This window comes from Rhinoderma darwinii, chromosome 3, assembly GCF_050947455.1.
Source record: "Rhinoderma darwinii isolate aRhiDar2 chromosome 3, aRhiDar2.hap1, whole genome shotgun sequence".
Taxonomy (NCBI): Eukaryota; Metazoa; Chordata; class Amphibia; order Anura; family Rhinodermatidae; genus Rhinoderma; species Rhinoderma darwinii.
Genome location: NC_134689.1, coordinates 25461131 through 25486459, shown reverse-complemented (window position 1 = coordinate 25486459; position 25329 = coordinate 25461131). Strand labels below are relative to the sequence as shown.

At 42.5% G+C, this 25329-nt stretch overlaps 1 protein-coding gene across 2 annotated transcripts in view; it reads right to left on the bottom strand.

The window, feature by feature from the left end:
- Positions 1-1631: 1631 nt before the first annotated feature.
- The window catches only part of ANXA6 (annexin A6), a 91953-nt gene continuing 68255 nt past the window's right edge, over positions 1632-25329 (bottom strand). The window contains exons 14-26 of one of the 2 annotated variants that reach the window (XM_075856146.1): positions 23114-23198; positions 19431-19512; positions 19107-19201; positions 18032-18145; positions 14678-14768; positions 13839-13918; positions 12602-12655; positions 8837-8854; positions 8548-8641; positions 6686-6781; positions 4647-4705; positions 3598-3720; positions 1632-2049 (exon numbers count right to left, since the gene is read on the bottom strand). In XM_075856146.1, coding sequence (XP_075712261.1) covers positions 1990-2049; positions 3598-3720; positions 4647-4705; positions 6686-6781; positions 8548-8641; positions 8837-8854; positions 12602-12655; positions 13839-13918; positions 14678-14768; positions 18032-18145; positions 19107-19201; positions 19431-19512; positions 23114-23198 — 1051 coding nt within the window. In that variant the 3' untranslated portion in view covers positions 1632-1989. The remainder of the gene's footprint in view (positions 2050-3597; positions 3721-4646; positions 4706-6685; positions 6782-8547; positions 8642-8836; positions 8855-12601; positions 12656-13838; positions 13919-14677; positions 14769-18031; positions 18146-19106; positions 19202-19430; positions 19513-23113; positions 23199-25329) is intronic. The other variant, XM_075856147.1, reaches the window with a different exon arrangement.

Here is a 25329-nt window from a genome sequence, read left to right as displayed (position 1 = left end):
CGACACAACACGACTCCAACTACAGCACAGGAACACGGTAGCACGGGATACAGGTTAAAAGTAGCAGGAACGGGAACATTGGGAACTGGGGAACACTCAAGGGACCATTTGCAAAGACTGACACGGGAAGGTACAAACAACGCTCAGGCAATGAAGGAAGGGGCAGGGCCTTTCTTATAGTCCAGGGTGATCTGGGAGCAATCAGCTCATTCTTACACATGTGTGTACTCTGGCTCTTTAAGGCTGGACTGAGCTTGCGCGCGCACCCTAGTGGTCATTGTGGGACAGGACGGCCGCATGTGTTGGCATCACTGGAGAGAAAGGCGTCGGCAGGATGAGAAGAGTTCGTGGTCAGCGACCCCGGAGGTTATAGATACCTTTAATAAAAATAAAAAAAGGATTCCGACATATACCAGCTTGTCGGGCTTATGGAGCCATATGGACACGTGTAATGTGTACGCTGGGAGCTTTCCTGGTTTTGATGTAAACATGGCCTTATTCATTCTTGCTTGCCTAAGTAACAGACAAGCAAATTGACAAAAAGTGCGACGCTCCTATACAAATTGTTTACAGACATAGTTCTATGATACATGTTGACCCACTCCCTGCCAAGGATGTATCTCATACATCCTGGAAGGAAGACACTTCAGTTACTAGCAGCTCAGGCGAGGTCGCAGTTAAAGCTGAAAATTAAGTAATGTTTTAAAGCTAGGATTCTTGGGAGTTAGAGCAGGTTAAAGTGAGAGCTGCATATACTTGCAGATCTAACTTTAGCCTGTGCGAAGGAGGAAAGATGGGCCAGCGGGGGACACGCAGGTAGAGAAGGAGACTCTGTAATCCTTCTCCTGTTCCTGTATGGCTATAAATGACCCATGAGGGAGGGGGGCACATGAACTTTTTTTAATGTGAACACCATCCCTTAACAAACATTTTTTTTTATTTAGAAAAGGATTCAGAAGATGAGCAGTAGCTTACAGTATACAAAGAACTTTCAGATACACTGCTCAAAACAAAATATTGACACCGAATCTGGTTGTCTGGTTTGAAAATCAATTTTCCAATACTCTTTTTGTTTTTTTTTCAGGGAATTCTGAGGTAACAAAGGGATAGTCCTGTATTTAAGAACCTCATCTCTTCAAAAGAGGAGAGTGGCTTCCAAAGAACGTCTCTTGCTCTGCAGGATCCAGGACAGCCATGCATAACACGGAGCCTTGATTTCAGTGGGAATCATGTAATGCTTCACTTCCCCTGTGGTGGCACTGCAGGGAAATTAAACATTTGCTGCCTGATTCCCCACATGTTACATCTGTTCACTGAGGTTCCTAATAGCAGGAAAACCTGTGATCAGTTTATCGCCAGTGAACCGTTCTGTCAAAAATAAATTGTGAAAATTGGACCACCCCTTTAATTTTTTATTATTTATTATATAAAGTTCCTAAATAATCCTCTCTGTTCAGTCTTCTATTTTGGGTCTTGTTCTATTTTTATACTATACTATATATTCTAAGCTGGATGCTGGTAGCCGATTATCAGACTTTCTGGATTATTAAATGGTAGATTCAACCAGTTTGGTTTATGTCCGAAAAATTAGTACACATCATGCACAAGTAAAAGACAGCAAATGGCACATATCTATTAAGACACTTTATTTAGACTTGACTAGATCCTCCTATATAATAAAGAATCTAGAAATGGCTATGGTGTTGTAAGAAATAATTTCCAAATGTCACATAGTGTCACATACACAGCAGTGTCTGGCTTTGAAGGGCTTTAGAAGGCCTTTCTGTTACAATTTGGTGATCCCATATCGCTCACCCCAACCTAAAGTGCCCTCCCATATCCCATGCATTGTATTTTTTTGGTGCATTTTCTGTTGCTTGTTGAAGTTCTCTTTTCACAGTTGCTCTGCAGGTCCTAGGTGCTATCTACCACAAAGACATTTAGTGTGTGAGCTCACAGATGGATGTAGAAAAGGTTTGTGTTCCTAATTTAGTCGTCTCCTCCACAGATGGTCAGCAGAGCCTTGCAGTAGTCTCCAGATGTTTCACTCTATAAGTAAATATATTAAAGAGACAGTGAAGAATTTTGTGTTTAGCTTTTGTTTTGTACCACCTTTACTTTAAGTATAGATTCTGCATGCCTTCTATCTGATAATTCTGCACTGATATAGTTACTGTAATATTGTACTTCAGCCGAATCAAGAAACTGTTCTGAAGAGAGGACGTTGTATGTTAGCTAGTGATCCTTAATATTTCTCTTTGGTGAAAGAAACGTCTGAATTTCAGACGTTTTGACAAGTGCACGCGTTTTTCGCGGCGTCTTTTACGGACGTAATTGGAGCTGGTTTTCATTGGAGTCTGTACAGAACACCGTAAGACCCATTGAATTCAATGGGCAGATGTTTGGAGACGTTTTTTCGGGTGTAATTCGAGGCGTAAAACGCCTGAATTACTTCTGTAAATAGGGCGTGTGAACATACCCTTATAATTCTAAAAGAAAAGGAATCACATCTTGTAGAGAGTACAGCTCGTTGCTCCATTACCCACTCAAATATTTATGTCATATCGACAGGATATCCACATCTACCGTATCTCCAGAACCGAGGTCAACCAACCCCTGTACCGCCTGGTGTCGTGGCCCTTGGCTAATCATCTTCTTTCTGGCAACAAAACAGACCTTAGAAGCAGCCGACCCTTGACTTCTCTAAAGTTAAGTGAACTATGAGCTATTACATGATTTACAAGAAGCTTTGACCCCTTGACTACTTAGGTCCCTTCTCCTATCATACCTCTCACACCTGTCCTTTGGGCCTTTTCGTTATTGTATTGCTCTTAGTTTCCTCCCCAACCCTCCTAAGAACCGGCCCAAACTTCTTTGGTTCCCTAAACCCAGATGATTTTTGGATATAGAATTTGTTCTTCTGTCACCTTCTCAGACTACTATGTCATGTTTTGTAAAGAATTTTGTTCCCTTGTTCATATCATCAATGTTAAGAAAAAAATAGATTACGCATGAAGGGTATCCTCAGTCAACAGATGGTGAAGGAAGAACCTTCCATTATTTTTGAGGATTCAGTCAAGACTGGTGGACTTGGGAACACCTCTAGGTTCAGTGCTTCCAACAGCCTTGATTAAAGGTAATGGAAAGGTCTTTTCCCATAAATTGTTGAATCAGGAAGCCCCTCTCTGCTCTAGCTTAACCCTATAGTAATATTAAAGGAGAACACTAGCATAACCCGAGGATTCAGATACCACTAAGCTGGCAGACACAAAACAATGTATTATTTCACAAGGATCATGTCACCATGAAACTGGTCCAGGATCACGAAGATGAATTTGATTTGCTTCAATGGCCGGCTCAGAATTAAACCTATTTGACTGTCCTGGAGATTCGATAGGAAAGACTGTGCACAGTATGGCTGTACAACTATCTAAAATCTATCTAAAATGCATCAAGATTTTCATCATGTCAACTAAGGTTTTTCATCTCTTCTATATATTCCAGACATGTGGATGCCATAAGAAAACTTATTGTGACCACTTTGAAAGACGGGTATGCCGCACCACTAACAGGTCACCAATCGATCTCTTCATTTACCTCAATACAGTGATGCAGAGACTTTTCATATTCATTCTTAAACTCTTGGCGAATGTTGAACAAGTCGATTTCACTTCTGGACACCAGGATCCTGGTCAATGTTCGTTCATCTGTCCCAGCGCCCTGAAGAAACAGAATCATACATTACTGTGTTTCTATTATCTCAATGACTCAATCTGAGAATTGTGTACAAGATCATATAATGATAACGTTCTCGCAGAGTGATCAGAAGAAGTGGTAGGATTCTCCTTTTTGGTAATACCTAAATAGTAATGTAAACAGATCTGCACTTGTAAGGTCAAATGTCTAGTGCAGATCTTTTTGTTTGACCCGGCGACATCATAAGGTTCTACTGGGTCTATATTGGACATATGTGTCATAAAATATTTAAAGTCCAATTACAACTAAAATGGTCAGTGTGATTTGTGTAACTTCCTAATTAGTTTTTATTAAAAATTATTTTTACCTTTGGAGATACAGCTGTTCTGCATTCTCTATACAGAACAGCTGTATTGTTCGCTACTCACATAATCTATCAGTCTCGCGGACCTGACGGGTTCAGTGCTGGTGGGGACACGTAGGATCCACCTATAAATGATCACATGGACCCGCCGACACTGAACCCTTCAGGTCCGTGGGACTGACTGATTCAGTGAGAAGCGAACGATACAGCTGCTCTGTATAGAAAATACAGAACAGCTGTATCTCCAAAAGTAAAATGAATTTTTAATAAAAACTAATTAGGAAGTTACACAAATCACACTGACTGATCTATTTATTAACAAGTGTACATAGCCTTTAAGAAATATGCATGCTTTTTGTCTACATCAGTGGTCTCCAACCTGTCACACTTCAGATGTTGTGAAACTAAGACTCCCAGCCAGCGGCTGTCAGGTTATGATGAGAATAGTCGTTTTACAAGATCTGGAGAGCTATAGGTTGGAGACCACTGGTATAATTGTTTGACCGTCATTCGGTCAGTTAATGTTTCAGTTTTGCGCCACAGCTCTTCACACCCTACGTGACAAATTGGTAGACATGTTTCTTACCTTCATCGCTTTGTAGAGGCGTTCTGCGAAGAAGGCTGGTTTGTTCTTCACACTGCGGACTAAAAGGAAGAAATAAGAACGGGATGAACTCTGGTCACAAATAATAATTCACATAAGGGAGAGAACAGAGCAGGGTTTTCTCTCCCCAATGGAGCTAGAAGCAGTTATGGAAGACAGCTTTCAGTCTTGGTGGGCTGGGTTGGGAGGATGTGTGCTTGAACTAGGAATGCAGATTCTAGAGATACAAGTTGGTAATGTGCATAGAGAGTGGAGATTTCTGGTGGAATTAGACTTTAAAGAAGCACCACAACTTTTTTTTTTTTGCCTCCGTTTGCAAATGCAATATAGTACAATGAGGACATGTGTATTGACGTACCTGGTGCTGTATTTCACGGGTAACTGCACCATTCCGGTCCACCATGGGGGTCACGCGATCTTCATTTTAATTCCCTGTATCCCACAGAGTCTGCTGTAGGGACCGGAAGTCAGGCTCTTAATGAAAATCTATGAGACCCTCAATGTGTGTCTCATAGACTTGCATTGAGAGCCTGACCTCCGGTTACAGTAGACGCCGTAGTATTTGGTTTGTCAGAATACAGACCCTACGGCGGCCCGGAATGGAGCGGCGTCCCGTGAAATACATCACCAGGTAAGACAATAAACTCGACTACATTACACTTGCAAACGGAAGGGGGGGGAGAACAAAAAAAAGTCGTGCTTCTTTAAGACTACATATCTATGGGGACCTTAGAATCCAATGGTTGATATGGTCCCTCAGTTTATTACATAGACAATATTCTTTCACATCGGCCCGCACCAGTAGAGTTTGCTACTAATTGTTTTCTGTTTGGTACACACAATAGCTGATCTTCATGAAAAGCCAAACTAGCCTACTGGGATGTTTTTGGATTTGCAAGACTATAGGAAGAACATAGAACTCCATGCAGATACAATGACGGTTAAGGGTATGTGCACACACACTAATTACGTCCGTAATTGACGGACGTATTTCGGCCGCAAGTACCGGACCGAACACAGTGCAGGGAGCCGGGCTCCTAGCATCATACTTATGTACGATGCTAGGAGTCCCTGCCTCTCCGTGGAACTACTGTCCTGCACTGAAAACATGATTACAGTACGGGCCAGTTGTCCTGCAGCGAGGCAGGGACTCCTAGCATCGTACATAAGTATGATGCTAGGAGCCTGGCTCCCTGCACTGTGTTCGGTCCGGTACTTGCGGCCGAAATACGTCCGTCAATTACTGACGTAATTAGGGTGTGTGCACATACCCTAAAAGGATTTCTGGTTTTATGGAAATAAAGCTTGATCATTATATAATAAAAAGTTCTGCAACTTTCGAATATACTTTGTGTTTCAATTCTTTGCCTTTTATTACTCCAGCCGCTGAAAACCTGTTCTGATCATATCTGACACCGGTACTTGGCTTGTTAAAGGGGTTCCTCACCTTAGGACAGGATATGCCATAAATGTGTGACGAGTAGGTATCTCAACTCTGGGGTAACCACCTATCTGGAGAATGGGGATCCCTGACCCTGATTCAGTCCCATAACAGAACAAGCCATTTCAGTAACTCCTATAGACTTCAATGGAGAGAGCCCGGAAAATGCCACCACTCATTCAGTCTACTCCTGGATGCGGCCACCACCGGCACTTGGTCTTGCAGGTAGTGATACAACTCTTTTAACCCACTCCTGTAATGAGCTGTGCAGCTGAGTGACCAGAACATGATCAATGTGGGTTTTTAGCCTCTCAATGTCAATGAGTGTTTCCATACAATAACAACAAGCAGAGATCATACAAATGGTGATGCATTTATTCAAAGTTGCCATCCTTTTCAATGTTTCAAAGTTCATTTACGTAAAAAAAAAAAAAAACTTTCGGAATCAAAGCCATGACCCCAGCACAGTAAGGAAGCAGTAATAACAAACACCTGTGCCATCATGTCGCAACAGTTTCAGATACAGGTCGGAAAATAATGCCCAGTAATATTATAACATCAGAGAGCGCCCCCTACTCACCAATAGCCACAAAGGCGTCTTTCACATCCCCTGACATTTCTTTTTTAATAGTATGTTCAACATCATGGTTTGTCTGCTTAATAAACTCCTGGAATACTGGAAATAGGAGAACAAGGGAGTCAACATAATACCTTGGCGTGAATGTCATTTCATAAAATCAACAGTAGTAGACTAATGTCATTTTTTAGGTAAAGGCTACATTACCTGTATTAAAAAAAACTTTTTTTTTAAATAAAAATAGTCAACTTTATCCAGGGTCATACTAGTGGCCCATTAGAGGACCTTTCGAAGGACCAATATTGGGCTCTAATGGTAAATACAAGGCAACCTCATTTGGAATGGACTTTTTTGCCAATCACTTACCACTAGGGTCTATATCTTATGGGTTGATTCACAAATAACCTCGTAGAACTTACAGATAATATGTCCGGTGTGTGTAATGATAACAACAACATTTACAATGCAATTAAAAGTGGACTGTACATGTTCTGTATAGAATTATTTTCACTGGTGGGCCAAGTAACCTCATTCTGTCATTGACTTTATCCAGTCTGCATAACTTTCTAAGGCCAGGTTCACACACAGTTTCTATGCAGTTTTTGTAAAAAAAATAATAATCCAGAGACAGAAGTGGATCCAAAAGGAAGGAAAGGTATAAATAAAAGACTGATGCATCTCCTGTCTTTTGTGGCCTAAAGGCCTCTTCACATCTGCGTTGGAGGCTCCATTAGAGGCCTCTGTCGCAGATCTGGACGAAAGTACCGGAAACATAGTTACATAGGTTGAGAAAAGACACAGGTCCATCAGGTCCAATATTTCACAATAAATTACCCGTCATTCATTGCTTGATTAATTATAACCCTCAATGCCATTCATCAGTAAATAATCATCTAGCCTTTTTTTAAATGCTGATATATCTCTGCCATTACTACCTCTTCGGGTGGGGCATTACATAGTTTGACTACTCTAACTGTAAAGAACTCTTTCCTATATTGATGTCAATACTGCATACTGCGCTATTGGTTCCGGTAATACCAAGGACACCCTGACGGAAACCTAACGGAACCCATTAAAGTCAATTGGTTCCATTGGGCATCGGTGGTGCCTGTCGTACATCGGAACCGAAACTTCCAGCATTTTAATTGTTATGCTCCTATGTGCAGAACAACAAACACTGAATGCAGGTGTGAACAGACCCTAAGAGTGTAGAAAGTACCATATAGAAAGAACCCTAAGGACCTCCTCAATAATATAGCCCACCCAACACCCCCCCCCCCAAAGACACAGGCACACATTTTACGGCATCCCAAGATCAGCATAGGATCCAGTAGACTAACATTGTATTCCTGACAACAAGTTGCAGTTGGAACAACATAGTAAGGAAACCAGGGCAACCGGCTAAACTGCTGGGCGTCCAAAAAGGGCCCAGCTCACTCAACAGGGGCATTATAGGCCGCTGGTGTAGGCCACTTGACCCCACCCATTTACAGATTGGACCTCTCACTACATTCCCAAAAAACTTCTCACAGCCCTGGACCCTGCAGTCATGGAGCAGCCCATCTATACCAACAAGCAGCTTCTGTAAAACACAAAAGCTAAAAAAAAATAAAAAAAAGGTGACATTTTGTGCATTAAGTATTAATACCTACAAATAGCTCCTTCATTTTTTTGTAAAAATAGCAGCAAAAGGTGAACTAAAAATATATTCATTCCACCATTACGGTATTATTTTATTCAACTATAATTATTCATTTTCCAATTAAACATAACAGGTACACGCCTATATATGCAAATAACCGAAAATGTGTCGAGAACCACTGACTGAATAATAATAATATGTAAACCAAGGGATCGGTGCTCACCTCTCCTGAGATGTGGGTAGCTACGTGTGCACAGGATGGTCATAAAACGGGTTTCTAATGAGCTTGAGTCGCCGGATCCTGAATCGGAGACCTCCTGAAAACAACCAAGTAAGACGTAACCAAGCCAATGTGAAATGTACGACTGTCATTTCAGTGGGTCATCACCCCATGCACCTTCAAACTTTTATGGATTGTGAGTCTAATTCAACTGAGAAGGTGGGTGACGGACATGTTTTTTTGTTTTTTTCGGCACAATGACAACATTTATTAGACATGGATAATCACTCACCAGGACTGAAGCAATAACCTAAGGCAAGAAAAAAAGAAATAAGGAATAAAAAAGAGAATTCAGATTTAGTAACGGCACCAAGAGATGAGCAGAAATGAAGATCATGTCGTTCTAAATATATTTTATAGGGGTCGGAGTTCCATTTTTTTTATGCAGAGCTTCAAATCCTCTGTATAAAGTTTAATTCTCTCTGCCTTGACTCACCACTAGGGGAACTAAGGAGTTCAAAGCATCTAGAGTTATTATTGGGTTCAGGGGGAATTGTAAAAATCTGTGTACAGTAAGCTCCCCCTAGTGGTGGCTGCAGGCAGACAGAATTTTTATCATTACACTCAATGGCAAGAAGTGTGGGCAACTATGATATGGGGAGAATGCCCTCACATGAATAAAAAAAAGAAAGTGGGGTGCAAATTCAGATTTTCTTGAACTAATTGAAGTGTTCAGGTCTTAACCAAATTGTAAATACCCAATAAAAATCTTGTATCAAATGTTCATACAAATGTAGCAGAGCTGAATGTGATATTTTACTCCTGGGAAAGCGGAGTCAAACTCAGCTAGTTATTCTTATTAATTTACAGTGTATAATCATGATCATGTATCCTTCATCTAAGGAATCTTAATGAACACATTACTAAGGGTTTTGTGGTCAATCTGTGGTTTCTGTAGCTTTGCTCGTTATCTACTGAACATCTACATATCAAAGTGAAAGTGCTGTTCTTAGGATATTAAGAGGACACAGATGTTAAATGACTAGGTAAAGATATCTGGGAAAATGGAAAATGTTATATTAAAAAAAAAATCACAGCTTCCGAATCATGGTTACAAAATATTTAGCTAGAAGGAAACCGCTAGTTTGTTTTTGAGAACAGAATTGTGCAAAAAAGTTGAGTCGGACATTCCCTAACAACTTGGAAAGTTTTGAAAGAAGATACAAGGCATCTCTATAATTAGGTTAAATGGTTTGTTTTATGAAGGCATCCCCCGCTTAGGACTCCACTTTATATGCTGTGTACACTATAAGTCCAAGATGCCATGTAATACCATATTTTTCCTGCAGGGGCCACTGTGCGACTGGATGAAATTTAGTGGTCGCGGGGCTGGCTTCTGGAAAGGAGTTCGCCAAGGTGACTCGTTTAGTGGACACTTTTTTAATATAAAAATTACCATGGAATCCCCATACATCAAACCTCTGGTCACCATTTTTCGAGATCTAAAATGGCTTATCTGAGCGGCTGTTATACTGCACTAATAGCTGGCCGAATCATGTCATTTGAGAATCAGACTTAGGCCTCATTTACACGAGCGTGTGCGTTTTGCGCACGCCAAAAAATTCAGCTTTTGGCATGTGCAAAAGGCACTTGACAGCTCCGTGTGTCATCAGTGTATGATGCGCGGCTGCGTGATTTTCGCGCAGCCGCCATCATAGAGATAAGGCTAGTCGACGTCAGTCACTGTCCAGGGTGCTGAAAGAGGTAACTGATCGGCAGTAACTCTTTCAGCACCCTCGACAGTGAATTCCGATCACCATATCGAGTAACCTGTTTTAAAAAAAAGAGGTTCATACTTACCGAGAACTTCCCGGCCATTGCCTTGGTGACGCGTCTCTCTTGACATCTGGCCCCACCTCCCTGGATGACGCGGCAGTCCATGTGACCGCTGCAGCCTGTGCTTGGCTTATGATTGGCTGCAGCTGTCACTTGGACTGAATTGTCATCCCGGGAGGTCAGACTGGAGGAAGAAGCCGGGAGTTATCGGTAAGTCAGAACTTTTTTTTTTTTACACGTTCACGTATATTGGGATCGGAAGTCACTGTCTAGGGTGCTGAAACAGTTTAACTCTTTCAGCACTCTGGACAGTGACTGTCTCCTGCCGGGTTCGGTCAAAACGAGTTCGGCCGAACCCGGTGAAGTTCGGTTCGGTCATCTCTAAGACACTCCGTTCTGATGTTTGTAAACAGAAAAGCACGTGGTGCTTTTCTGTTTACATTCAGTTTGACAGCTCTTGTGCGAATCACGCAGTTCGCACGGAAGTGCTTCCGTGCGACCTTCGTGGTTTTCACGCACCCATTGACTTCAATGGGTGCGTGATGCGCGAAAAACGCAGATTTTTAGAACATGTCGTGAGTTTTTTTCAGCGCACTCACGTTGAGTAAAACTCACGGACTGTCTGCATGCCCCCATAGACTTGTATAGGTCCGTGCGACCCGCGTGAAAAGCATGCGAGTCTCACGGACGTATATCACGTTCGTGTAAATGAGGCCTTAGGCCCCATTTACAGGGAGTTTTTTTTGCAGGCGTAAAAATGTGCCTCAAAATACCTTTCCGCATTTTTTGCAGCATTTTTTGCGCTGTTTTTCGGGCACGGCCATTGTGCGCAGCGGGCAAAAAATTTAGCGAAAACCGCTTTCTCTGCCTCCCATTGATGCCAATGGGAGGTCAGAGGCGAAAACGCCTGAAGAAAGAGCACGATACTTCTTTTTTCCGTTACCAGGAAAAAAACGCCTCCGCCTCCTATTGAAATCAATGGGAGGAGATTTTGTTTTTTTTTTACACGATTTCCACATCAAAAACCGCGCCACAAAAAACACTGTGTAAACTAGACCTTAAAGGGGTTTCAAATCCTCTTTAATATGAGAGCTGCCACAGCGGTCAGCTTGTTCCATCTAACGAGACCCCCAGCAAAAAACAGAGTTTGCCAGAGAAAGATGCAGCCAGCTTAATTTCCCCTGCAGTGGCCGCTACAGGAGAAACGTAGTATTACAAGCAACCCTGTCTATATAACATTGACAGACGAGGTCCCCCAGATCATGAGCCGTTGCTTGTAAGCGGCCCTCCGCTCTGGCTTATAGAGAGGTGTCCCGAGAGGGGGAGCATCCTCTATGATGTCTATGTGCTCTAATAGGGCATATAGTCAGGGGTTGACAAGATAAGATAACCCTTTTATCTGTCTCATGGTACATGCAGTCTGATTTACAGGCAGGATGTTATAGAGCATTAGGAGCTGAGTGGATTGATATACAATGTACCTATGTGGGAAAAATTTCAGGATAACCTGTAATTTATTGGTATAAATTTCTTCTGGGTATAATGGTCCAGTGGCCATTGATTGACGGTCTTCCCTGTATGCGTGTGCATACACAAACATCTGCCAATCACTGAGTATGACCGCCCACTGGACTCTTAAGCAGAGTGAGCAGAGATTTATATCAATAACATACAAGTTCTGAATCTTTTCTCACATAGGTATATTGTATATTAATCAAATACTATAGGGCATATGGCCAGAAACAAATATATTGATTCGTAAAAAAATTTACTTCACTCATCTAAACCAGCCTTTGCTAAGACCATAGACAGTGATGATGCCGATCAGATCTCCAAAAAACTGGAACTAAGGGAGGTATGATGAATTTCATTCATAAAGTCAATTATGTTAATTTTTATCCGGTGGATAGGTCATTAGTTGTTCGGTAGTGGACAACCCCTTTAAGCATATAGTAAAGGGTAATCAATGATCAGAGTATATTGGCAGCATGTAAGCTGTAAACTGTATTCCTGAGGAACGACATCGCCATCTGGTGTACAATATATGAACTTTACTATACAGTGTATGTATGCGTGTAAATTTTACTTCATACATATGAAGTTATTTCTGATTAAAAGTATGTGGATATAAAAATATATATATATTTTTAAATTTATATGTCATTGCTTCTGTCCAGGTGAGTATAAAGAAGATTTAAAGGGGAAATATCCCCATTCTTACCTTGGCATCTTCACTGGCTTTCTCAAAATCTTCACCCGCCTCATCACGGTTAGCCTGACAGAGACAGAAATATAAGTGGGGGTCGTTAGTTTTTTTAATGACTGAATGTCATGTAGTGGAGTGATCCCCAACCACTGGACCATGGACAAATACCAGGCCGCGCATCATTTGGTACCGAGCCGCGGTATCTGGTATCCGCAGGGAATTCCGCGCGAAAAACCGCACCAAATTGTGGTGCAGTTTTTCGCCCGGAATGTCTGCTACGGAGATCTGCTGAGCATAGGCTGTCCACCTGTGATTGGCTGCACCGGCGGTCACATGGGATGAAGTATCATCCCAGGAGGCCGGCCCTCTTACGTCATCCAGGCCGGCCTCCTGGGGTGTGTTTCATCCCATGTGACTGCCGCTACACCCTGTGATTGGCTGCAGGACTTGATGAATTGTCATCCCAGGAGGCCGGCCTAGAGGAAGAAACAGACTTCTGAGTAAGTAAAAGATTTTTTTTTCGGAGTTCCATGACTATAAAAGCAGTAGGAAGCGAGTACGGATCATGGAAATCCAATGTGACTTCTAATATTTCTGTAATTTATAGTAGAAGGCACATTATTCCTGTTAATACACACCTCAGCTGCTGCAGAACCCCATTTTCAGGAGTAAGAGTATGTACATCATTGATTGATATGAGAAGCATTTCAAAAGGTTGAAGAATTATGTTGTTTTGCAAAAAGCTGGGGAACAATACTGTATAATATTACACACTGCAGCTGCTGCAGAAGCCCTTTTTTAAAAACAGAGTAAGCTCTGAATTCATGGTTGACATAAGAGGCGTAACTTTAAGCTACTGGGCACAAATGCTAAATCTGTAATGGGCGCCTAACTATCACATCATTTATTGTGCTGGTCTCCTCATATGGGGCGAGGGGATCTTTTAAGCCCCCTCGGGTTGCAGTGCCAGGTATGACCCCTATAGCTATGCCCCTTTTTGGCTGACCTCTTCTGTAGGAAAAGATATGTAGTGCCTAAATAGCGCCACTCGTCTCCGTACAATCGCCAGGTTCTGACATCTGACTGTGAAGGTTATACAAATATTATTCCATTGACGTATATAATATAAAAATAATAGTTACATGTAGTTAATATTTGGCAGGTATAGCCCATTAGATACATATTTACTGTATATATATATATACACATATTAGCTATGAAAGTTTCTGCTTTGTTTGCATTTTTAACCCACCGATGCCAATGAGACAAGGATCCTCTTGAAATGTCCGGACGTGTCTGAACTTATAGCATCTTCCAGTGACTTGTGGAAAGCTATAGGGAAGAATGAGGAGAGGCTCAGTAATAAGGATTACCAGGTAGGATAACAACGCTAATATATGACTGTCAATTTGTCTATTGCAACCTCCAGAAACAATCTACATTACATTCATACAAGATGTAAAGTTCTGCTTACCAACAGGACAAGTAGTTACGTCGTATCAGTAATCCACCTTTACAACCATTTTATTTATTGCTCCAAATTAATCTCAAATACAAAATGAAGCAACTTTACAAATAGTATTTATTAAAAAATAGTCCATCATTTTGTGTATACAGCTCCTATGCACACCTACTGTATTCATCTCCATGGTGACAGACTACAAATCCTGTGTAGTCTGATCCTGAGGTCATATTGCCATCCAGCTGTCTCCTACTTCTTGCTAACATACTAAATGTATGCTAAATGTACGCTGGTAAGAAGTATGGTACGGATAGAAGGGAGCAGGACTGCAAGAATAGAATAAACAGAGTTTATTTGTAGTCTGTTACCATGGAGACACATAGGTCTACATAGGAGCTGTAGGCAAAAAATGGTAGGAGAATTTTAAGCAGAAAGACTATTTGCAAAATTGCTTCATTCTGTATTTTAGATGCATTTAAAAATGGCAATTTCTACCCACATTGAAATGGCTGCTTACGGAGAGCAATAGATCTCCTTCAACGGCACAGCAAATACAGATAAACTTTAGGTCCAGTGTCCCTTTAAATGATAATGCTGAGCTGAACGTACACAGTCTCTTGTCAGCTCACCTTCTTGATATGCTTCATTAATAGCTTGGATCTCCTGGTTGTTTCTCGTAGCCAAGATTTCAATTAGAACTTTTTCATCTGTGCCTGCACCCTGCAAGTCCATAGAGACAGTTTATGGAAAATCATCTATACTAGGAGCAATAACATCTGATCACTGCATACAATGACCCTAAAAAATATTGTCACTTTCTAATATAATTTGATTTTCTTAATCGCTTAAAATGTTTAGGATCTCTGTTTGCTGTCACTAATAGGAAACATTTCCATTTACATCAATAAGTTGAAAACTACACAGATATAACATTCCTACAGCAGAATTTAATATAATTGTGTCTACTTTAGGCAATCTTCTGGAAGCTAAATATATCAACAGGCAAATTGCCCTTCTACTCTGACATGTTATTTATACACAGGTGTATATATTATGTATACAAAATGTATCGGTCTGGGGCCCAGGCTTAGCTCACAAAAGGTCTGTCTAGCCTGGATACAATTGTATTAAATTCTTATCTGTGAGATGTATTAGGTTTGTTTGGGTTTTCAGACTCTTGATGTAAATATGATTGTTCTATTCACTGACAGCAGACAGGGTTCTAAAAAATGATGATCAATTGAAACACAAATTATATTAGATTTGAAAATAACGTTGCAAATCTTTTCCTTATATAAAGATTGCAGGCAGTGGCGGATTAAGTGTACCATGGGCCCTGGGCTGTTGATACAACTTGGGCCCCCCTCACACAGAGTTCACAGCAGCACAGAATCTGCACGCTCCTCTCCTGAAATACTCTGTGCTGCTGTGAACTCTGCTCTTACCATTACGTGGTGACTTGCCAATCATTTGAAGGTGTTATTGAGGACAGGAGTGGAGGAGTGGTAACAGACTGAGCTACGTAATGGTAAGAGCAGAGTTTACAGCAGCACTGAATCTGCACGCTCATCTCCTGAAATACTCTGTGCTGCCTTAAACTCTGTGGACAGGTCAGGATCCTGTTTTTTTTTAAATGCTGCACTGTAGTGCAGCCTTATATAATGGATCGAGCGGGTTCCCCAGCAGCATTTAAAAGAAACAGGATAATGACCTGTCCACAGAGTTTAAGGCAGCACAGAGTATTTCAGGAGAGGAGCCTGTGATTGGTTGCAGAGGCCGCTGCAGCCTGTGATTGGTTGCAGAGGCCGTTGCAGCCTGTGATTGGCTGCAGAGGCCGTCACGTGGGATGAAGCGTCATCCCTGGAGGCCGGCCTTCTGACGTCATCCTGACGTGCGTGACCGCCACTACAGCCTGTGATTGGCTTCAGCGGCGACATGGATGACACGTCACCGCTGGAGGCCGGACAGGAGGAATGTAAGTATGAATGTATTTTTTTATTTTTTTTATTACATTAAAATTGTATTTTCCGTGCGCCGAGCATGTACTGTCAAGGTTGTTGAAAGAGTTAGTGCAGCCCATTAACTCTATCAGCACCCTGGACAGTACCATGCTCGGCGCACGGAAATTACAGGTTCGGTCCGAAACAAACTTTTTCGTGAAATTCGGCGAACTAGCCGAACCGAACTTTTCAGAAGTTCGCTCATCTCTAGTCATAATGATGGCGGCTGCGCGAAAATCTCGCAGCCGCGCATCATACACTGATGACACATGGAGCCGTTAAGTGCCTTTTGCGCACGGAAAACGCCACAGTTTTTGCGTGAGCAAAACTCACACGCTCGTGTAAATGAGGCCTAAAGGGTAAGTCAATTTTTAACAAACTTCTAACATGTCATAGTGACATGTCAGAACTTTTGATGGGTGGGGGTCCGGGTGCGGAGACTAAGCGGCAGAAGCGCTCATGTGAGCAAAAAGCCACTTCATTTCTGTTTGGCTTTTTCCGGAAAGCCAAAGTAGCGGTGTACGGGCTCATTGACTTTCTATGAGCCCGTACATAAGCTGCTCAGCTTTCCGGAAACAGAAACCAAGTGGCTCAGCGCTCACACGAGTGCTTCCGCCGCTTAGTTTTAGTGATCAGAGGGAGTCGGCGAGAGACACTGCTTCCGTAACCATCATTCAGTTTTATGGGACTTACGGATGGTGGATATGTCATACATTTTTCTTATGGGAAAACTGAGGGCTGTATGGGGGGATTATATTGCAAGGGGAGGTGAGTTTGTCTGACTTCTGGGGGCTCTATAGGGAGGTCTGAGTGTCTGATTCTGACATCTCTGTGGGGGGGGGGGGGGTAGCCCCCCCCATAGAGCCCGTCGCTCAGACCCCCCTATACAGCCCCCAGAAGTCAGACAATTTGACTTACCCTTGTAATATATTAGTAACTAGTGAGGGCTCTATGGGAAGGGGGGATTATACTGAATGGGGGAGGGGGGTTCTAACCATCTAAGTGACTCCAGAGGACTCCATGAAGGGGGAATAACCCCCCATCCCATCCCCCATAGAGCTCGCAGTATTTCAGTATTTATTATACAGCAGGGAGATTTGAGCGTGTAACTCACTGCTGAGTGTCTATGGAGGGAAATTATTGTCCCCCCATAGAGTCCTCTGCAGTGAGTTACACGCTCAACCCCCCCTGCTGTATAATAAATACTGAAATCCTGAGAGCTCTATGGGGGATGGGATGGGGGGTTATTCCCCCTTCATGGAGTCCTCTGGAGTCACTTAGATGTAAATTAAGATGGAGACGAACATGAACACTAACCTCCTCGTTGCTCGACCACCGCCCTTCTCGTCTGTTCCTCACTGGCGGTACGTGAAGCGTCAGAGGGGCGTGTTCTACCACGGCTAGCAGACGCACGTCTGCTAGTCCTATCCAGCAATTGATATCCATCCCCCTCCTCCTCATCAGCACTGCGCTGCCCTCTGCTGCAGTCCGCCCGCCCCTCCCTCTCAACGGCCATTAGCGGCGCTTCTTGTGAACGGCCATTAGTGAGTCCGACCGGATTTAAAATGATGTGCGTTTCGGGTTGCGATGGGCCCCCTAAAAGCTTGGGCCCCGGGCAGCCGCCCGAAACGCCTATATTATAATCCGCCACTGATTGCAGGGGGTTGTCTCTTGAAGAGAATCCTTGTCATCCACTCAATTAGGGTATATAGATGTATATGGGGGTCCCCCGCACAGGGCACCCTCTGTTAGCAAGAGTGGAGAGGAGCTATCTGCAAATGGTTCTCGCTCTGGCAGAGTTGGTTCGTCCATGTATTACGTGATTGGTTATACATTTGAATAACCGGCTTCTAGTACTCCATTCCTCAGCAGCAAATGTATAGCTGGCTGCAACTTCCCCCGGAGAACAGATTGTTGGGGGTTTCTGAAGCCAGACCTGCGGTGATCAGTCGATCCAACTAACAGAGCATAAAGGTTACTTACCGCGATGGCCTTGTTTAACTGCTTGGCATCAAACTGGGCTGGTGTCATCATGAGTGCCAGAATGAGTTTGGCCACGGTTCCAGAGAGCTCGGACTTCAGATCTGCCATAAGGTCCTAAAAATAAGACAAACGCAGCATTAGACAGGGTTTGGGTATCAAGAAATCCTCATTACATCCACAATGCACAAATACAAAGTCTATCTGGTCTTATCTTCATGTGGGCACCATATCTTTTAACACTAGACTCCAGATAATGCCTAGTAGGACGGAGCTCTGAAGGCTTAGGGTCCTCTTACGGCCCAACATGGCCATGTAAACGAGCGCAGAGCAACAGGACAGCTCGTCGATCGGCGCTCCTTTGACAAGGAGATATATATAGGGACGAGCGCTCGTTACTACGATCGCTCATCCCCATACATTTCTATCATGTTTACACAGCGAGATGTGTTGCCGATAACAATAATATTTCTTGCAGCATTATTGATACAATCAGCTGATGAACACTCGATTGCCCCATAATTGGCCCGTGTAAAAGGGCCTTTAGTCTTTTATGCTGTGAGACCTATGTGAATTATAAGACATGATGACATCTTATGACCACTCTAATTTTACACAAATCTGAGATTTCAATTTGGTCTATTTGTTTACTGCAAAAGCCAGCGACCACTATGACGTCCCAAGCAGCGAACGCCATAACCTGCACTCCTCAACCATGTAAATAGTTTTGGTGGTAAGTACAGAGTTAAAGCTGGCCATACACATTAGATTAAGATCGGCCACCTCGCAGTCAATCACTCGTATGTTGGATCGATCCTACGCAAGATCAGACCATTAACTGAAAGAACATGTTCAAAAAATATATATATATAGCGCTGGAGCGAGGGGAGGCATAATTGGCCAATCACGACTGTCCAAAATGGTCAACATCTACATTGTATGGGTAGGTTGACCCTTTTGCTCCTATTATAGGGGTTGTCTGTGATGAGAAGACTTCTTTAACAGAGGCCACATTTTTAGATTTCGGATGGGGTGGCTTTTGAACGAACATGCCTTGTTAATGAAAAATGAGACTTACTCGTCCAAAGTGCGATTTGAAAGCTTGTTTTATCTCTTGCCTCTGGTTGTTGCTGCGTTTGGTTAGTACGTCAATGATGGTGTCCTCGTCAGTACCTGTGGAATATAATAAAATATAGGTAGGGCTGTTTTAACACGTTGGTGGGTCCAGTGTTTCATGAGTGGGCCCCCCTTCCAGTGCTACAGAGTAGTAGTAACTTATATCACAGGTATGGTACAGGAAATGTGGATGGGATGCTGGATATAAGCACATGCAATAATACAACGGTCCCCTTACAACATTCCTATAGCAGGACAGATAGTAGTAACTGGTGACCATCCTTACCAAATCCTTTCATTGCTTTCCTTAATGCCTTCCCGTCACTGTCTGCATTGAAGTCAGCTGCGGGCTGTATGGTTCCTTTCAACTAGAAACACATAAATGGATACATCCTGTAAATGTGGCTAATGCTGTATTATGTAATTTCTGGCTATTTTAGGGTATGTTCACATGTAACGGAGGGCCGTGCTGCAGGAATGGACATCCCATATGTGCAACCTGTCTAGGTAAGGAAGGACAGCAACTACTATTTTGAAGGAATTGTTCCATATATAATGGAAATCAAATGACCATCTTGGGTCCAGCTTTTCACACCCCCAGTGATCAGCTGATATTATCAGGGAAAGTTCTGTGTGGTCACTCATTTCATGGGAATTGCTGGGGAATGTAAAATGATATGGCTTCCCTTATAATGGATTGATGACCATGTAATACATGTTTCTGTTGAGTCAGCCAGAGCTGGAATTGCTTTTTCTTTGCAGCTCTCCACTCTTGTCGTCCATAGCCCCAATAGGGCCTACGGCAAGGGGTTGTCCAGATTCGACAACGCCGTTAATAGAGAAATAATAGTGCTCCCTACTGTCAATTACATTACAGGGACTGAGCTAATGGATTTTATGGCTCACAATTACTGGTGGATTGCAATAGAGACATTGCGTCCCAGCCACAGATTTCCCCCTGAGTGCCCATAATCGAAAGAAGGAGAATTGCCCTTCTTTAGTTTATAGAGTATTGCAAAGATTGGTGGGGGGGGGGGGGGGGGTATAACTTTCTGTGGCAAATACCTGTGCTGGTGCAGCTGTACAACTTGCCCTATTGGAAAATTGGACTTGTAGGTCCTCTATAATAAACTATTGTAGAGCAAGGAACCCAGATACTGTTCTTGGATTGGGACTCTCTGCTGTCCGGGTCTGCCCCTGGCGTGCTGTTTTTTTGGGGGTTTTTTAATTACAACATTCCCTATTTTGATGCCACCTTTAATGGAGAAAAAAAACCCAGCATGGTTTCATATAAGGTTCTGTAGAAGCAGTTCAAGGAATATACTATATCCAGCAGAAATGCATGTGTCATTTCACGGTTTTGCCAATGTGGTAGTGGTGCTCCTTCGTACCGCCCTTCAAGCGTCCCATGTGGACATACCCTTACAGTTCTAAGTTCAGGTGTCATTTATTTATTATTGAGTTATTCCCCAGGTGCACCGCATAGACAGATGAAGATTATTAATATTATTATACAGCCATAACATTAAAACTACCTGATTAATATTGTGTAGATCCCCTCGTGCCCCCCAAAACAGCTCTGACCTGTCAGAATATACAATCCACAAGACTTCTAAAGGTTCCTGTGGTATCTGGCACCAAGACGTTAGCAGCAGATCATAAGTCCTGTAAGTTGTGAGGTGGGGTCTCCATGGATCAGACTTGGTTTTTCCATCACATCCCACAGATGCTCGATCGAATTGAGATCTTAGGGATTTGGAGTCAACTCTTTATCATGTTCTTCAAATCATTTCAGAACAAGGTTTGCAGTGTGGCAGGAGGCATTATCCTGCTGCAAGAGGCCACTGACATGAGGGAATAACGTTGCCATGAAGGTGTGTACTGGGTCTATAACAACGTTTAGGTAGTTGGTACGTGTCCACATGAGTGCCAGGACCCAAAACATTGCCCAGAGCATTATACTGCCTCCGCTGGCTTGTCTTATTTCTATTGAATATCTCTCTTTTAATTTATCACTTCTTTCATCTCTTTCCCAGTTTTAAAGGAGTCTTGGGTGCCGATGACCCTGTTGCCGGTTCATAGGTTGTTCCTTCCTTGTACCACTTTGGTAGGTACTAACCACTGCATACCGGGAACACCCCACAAGACCTGCCTAGTCATCGAACTATCACAATTTGTCAATGGTTTTACTGTTATGGCTGAAGGGTGCATTGTACTATAATATATTGTATGGTAGTTTTGCATATTAATAAATATTACTCTACATCATCTTATATTATACATGTAACATAAGTGTCATTTTAAACAGTCAAATTATCTTTCAACAACCAGAGAAGCAAAAAAAAAAAATAGAGGGATGTCCACTGAAAATATAATATATAATCTCTGGGTGTCTCTAATCGGCTTTTATCCTATATTCAAGGAATCATTATTCTTATACAAGAAGCCATGAGCATTGATGTAGACGACAGATGTAGAAATAAGGTTCTTGTAATATAGAGAATATACTCATTTATACATTTTCCATTGCAATTATGGTGCATTTTCCAGAGATTATTATATATCTTGAGTAGACTACTTTATCATAGCAGCTTATAATTTGCAAATAAAGACCTCGTAGAATATGCTCAGTGAAGAAACCAGGAGGTTAGAAAGCCAGGGATGCATTGTACTACTCGGCTAGCCACAAAAGGAATTGGAAGGAAAGGAAAAATAATTGCAAATAGAATAAAGTTATCGGTGCGATTTAATTAGAAAGCAAAGTGTTAGCCGAGGAAACTGGGAAGCAAAAAGGATTAGATAAGGAGTTAAAAATATTGTTAGAGCAAATGCATCACAAACCGGTCCACTATACACAATGGGTATCTACAGCGTGCCCTCTCATAGTAGGTGCAGTGGGTACTAGTGGTGCCTTTTGTATAGACTCTCCAAATAGGGATTTGGCTACTGCAACCTGATTTGATATAGGAAGTATTGGATCTCGATCCTTTGTTGTCACAGGAGGTCTGGCAACAACGTCTTAATCTCTCCCCATTGAGATAAACTTCCACACCGAGCCAATCGTGTATATTTATGGGGTGGGGATTGAGTTCGGCCAACAGCTATCTAGAATAAATGGCCATCTCAAAGGCAGTGATCTGAGACCCCAATAGGAAGGATCCCTGTTGGTTCGAAGGTGCTGGACCTAGGACTTTAAAGTGAACACTATTTTTTTTAAATTTAAATAGGTCCAAAATTCTGTGCTGATTAATTTTTTAATATATGTTTTTACCGGCCAGAGTTAATTTTTTTTATCGACGTAGTCAAACAATTAAATTCTGACTACCTGCAGTTGCCACTAGAGGGGGCTAAAGAGTTTACTGCTTACGGTGTTATTATCGTGTTCAATGTATCAACAGTGAGCATTAAACTCCTGAGCTCCCCCTAGTGGTGACTAAAGGGAGCGAGAATTTTATCATTTATCTCTCTATTTTTGTATGCTCAGCAATTTGAAGCTTCGTATAACAAAAAGGATCTTGATCTGCTATAAAGAAATAAGCAATTTATCAAAACATAATATTGGACCTAAAAATGACTTGATATTAAAAAGGTGGACATTCACTTTAAGGAAGTCTAAGAAATATATTCTGTTAAAAGTAGAATCGAGGCGATTTCTTGTCTTGAAGCAGTGCAGGTTGCAGTCCTCAAATTCTTGTTTGGGGAGCCATGTAGTTGCCCCAATGCACTACATTTTTGGCTGCGCAGCCGAAAACTACATGACAAAGCCACGCCAATTGTTCGAGCACCCCTAATGCATCTTGTAGATTCCTGATTTTTATAGAGGACTTGTTTGTGATAGATCTTTGTTAAGCTTTAGCTAAGGGGAGGCAAGCAGCTGAATGTGATGCGGTAGGCTGCTAGCTTGGTTATATCAAGTTGAACAGAAGCAGGTGCAGCAAAAGGGAGGTGAACATCATATTTTCTTCCAACCTCAATACGTGAAGCAGTGGTCGCGCTAAGTTCCCATTTCTGAATGGCCACCTGAGCGGCTTCTGGGAAATACTCCCCAGCGGCGCTAAAAATGGAAAATAACAGCTTATATGCAGGATTACAATTCATAGGATACTATAATTATATATTTAAGGTTCGCTTCTAGGCATCTTCTGACATGCCATTGAGACACAATAGAAGATGTAATTGGCGGAATCCCATGAGCTGTGATCCCATTGATTGTAAGAGGAAGTGACACATAACAGGTCCATCAACTCTAATGGGATACACGTCAATGGGAGAGCCGAAGATCTTAGGCCTCATGCACACGACCGTGTTTTTGCGCCCGCAATTCCCCCGAAAATCCACGGGAGAATTGCGGCCCCATTCTTTTCTATGGGGCCGTGCACCCGACCGTAGTTTTTGCGGTCCGTGCACGGCCCGGGAGCCCGGACCGCAGAAAGAACGGGCATGTCTTATTACGGCCCGGTTCTGCGGTCCGGGCTCATTGAAAACAATGGCCGCGGCCATGTGCATGTGCGGGCGGCCTGCGGCTGACAGTCCGCTGACAGTCCGCAGCCGGCCGACCCGAAAATCACGGCCGTGCACACGGCTACGGTCGTGTGCATGAGGCCTTAAACTTAAAACTGAGGGGGCACTCAGTATCGTGGGCCTCTTTATTCTAGCAATTGGTGAGGGGTCACAGGTCATGGACCACCATTGATGGCATCTTCAGACACATCTCAATGACCGGTCAGAAGATGTTTACAGTGTATTTTTATGTTAAGAATTTGCATCATTTAAATGGTAAATATTCATGTCCAGAACAAAGCTCTTTCATCCTCGACTTTGGCAATACTATTTAATATAACGCTACTAAACTATATTTACTAAAAAAGTAACAACCCCTTTATAAGTAAATCTCCACTTTTTAACACCATATCGTTTTCAGGTGCAAAATTCTGTAAGAATTTATTTTTTAATATAAATTTATAGAGATGGGAGATCCATTTTTTTTTATACGGAGCTCCAAATCAGCTGCATAGGTGGAATCTAATAACTTTTTAACGCTAGTTTTCTGGTGTAGAAAACGCACAAACGGCGCAAGAGTCGCAATTTGCTGAAAAAAATCTGACTCTAGTTTCATTTCCTCCACCAATGGCACTTTTCTTAAAAAAAGAAATAATAAAATGGGTGGAGCTTAGTGGAAGGGGGCAAATTGACAATAATTTAAGCCGGAAACTGACATCAATTGTTGCGCAAATGTACGTCACCTCATAACTGGTGTAGATTTGACTCACTGGCGCATGGACGGCCAGTGATGCGCTTAATTTTCTAAGAGGCGCTTGATAAATTACGCGCATCTTACTCCAGCGATCTGTATATTAACACTGGCGTATGAAACGCAAGTCTTAATAAATTTCCCCCATAGAGTCCATACCTTAAATTCTGCCTGCCTGCGGCCACCAGTAGGGGGAGCTTAAGCTACTGCAAACTGTTTTATTATTTATTTCAATATATATGTTGTATACAGCAAGCTCCTCCTAACGTAAGCAGCAGGCCTACAGAATGTTATATTTTACCTCATGTCTATGCAGGTGATTTGGAGCTCTGTATCAGACCAAAAAATTCTTTATAAATTAATATTGAGAAATTAATAACAGAATTTTGGACCCATTTATTAAAAAAAAAAAAAAAAAAAAAAAATGGTGTTCAATGGTGGTCATTCACTTTAAGCTTAAAGGAATAGTCTCATCAAGACAACCTCTTTTTACAATGAAGCTTGTCCAGCAATCAGCTGATATCTGTAAGGCCGAGTTCACATGGGGCGAATAGGCTGCGTAATAGCACACAGCGTATCAGCCCTGTGCGGCGCAGGGAATTCCAGGCGAAAAACCACTCCAAACTGTGGTGCAGTTTTTCGCCGGGAATGTCCGCTGCGGAAAACTGCAGCACTTAGCTGGCATGCTAGCAGGCCGGCCTCCTGGGATGATGTTTCATCCCAGGAGACTGCTGCAGCCTGTCATAGGCTGCAGCGGCGGTCACATGGGATGAAGCGTCATCCTAGGAGGCCGGTCCTCTAACGTCATCCAGGCCAGCCTCCTGGGATGATGTTTCATCCCATGTGACCGCCGCTACAGCCTGTGATTAGTTGCAGGGGTCCCATGAGATGAAACGTCATCCCAGGAGGCCGGCCTGGGGGAAGAAACTCCTGG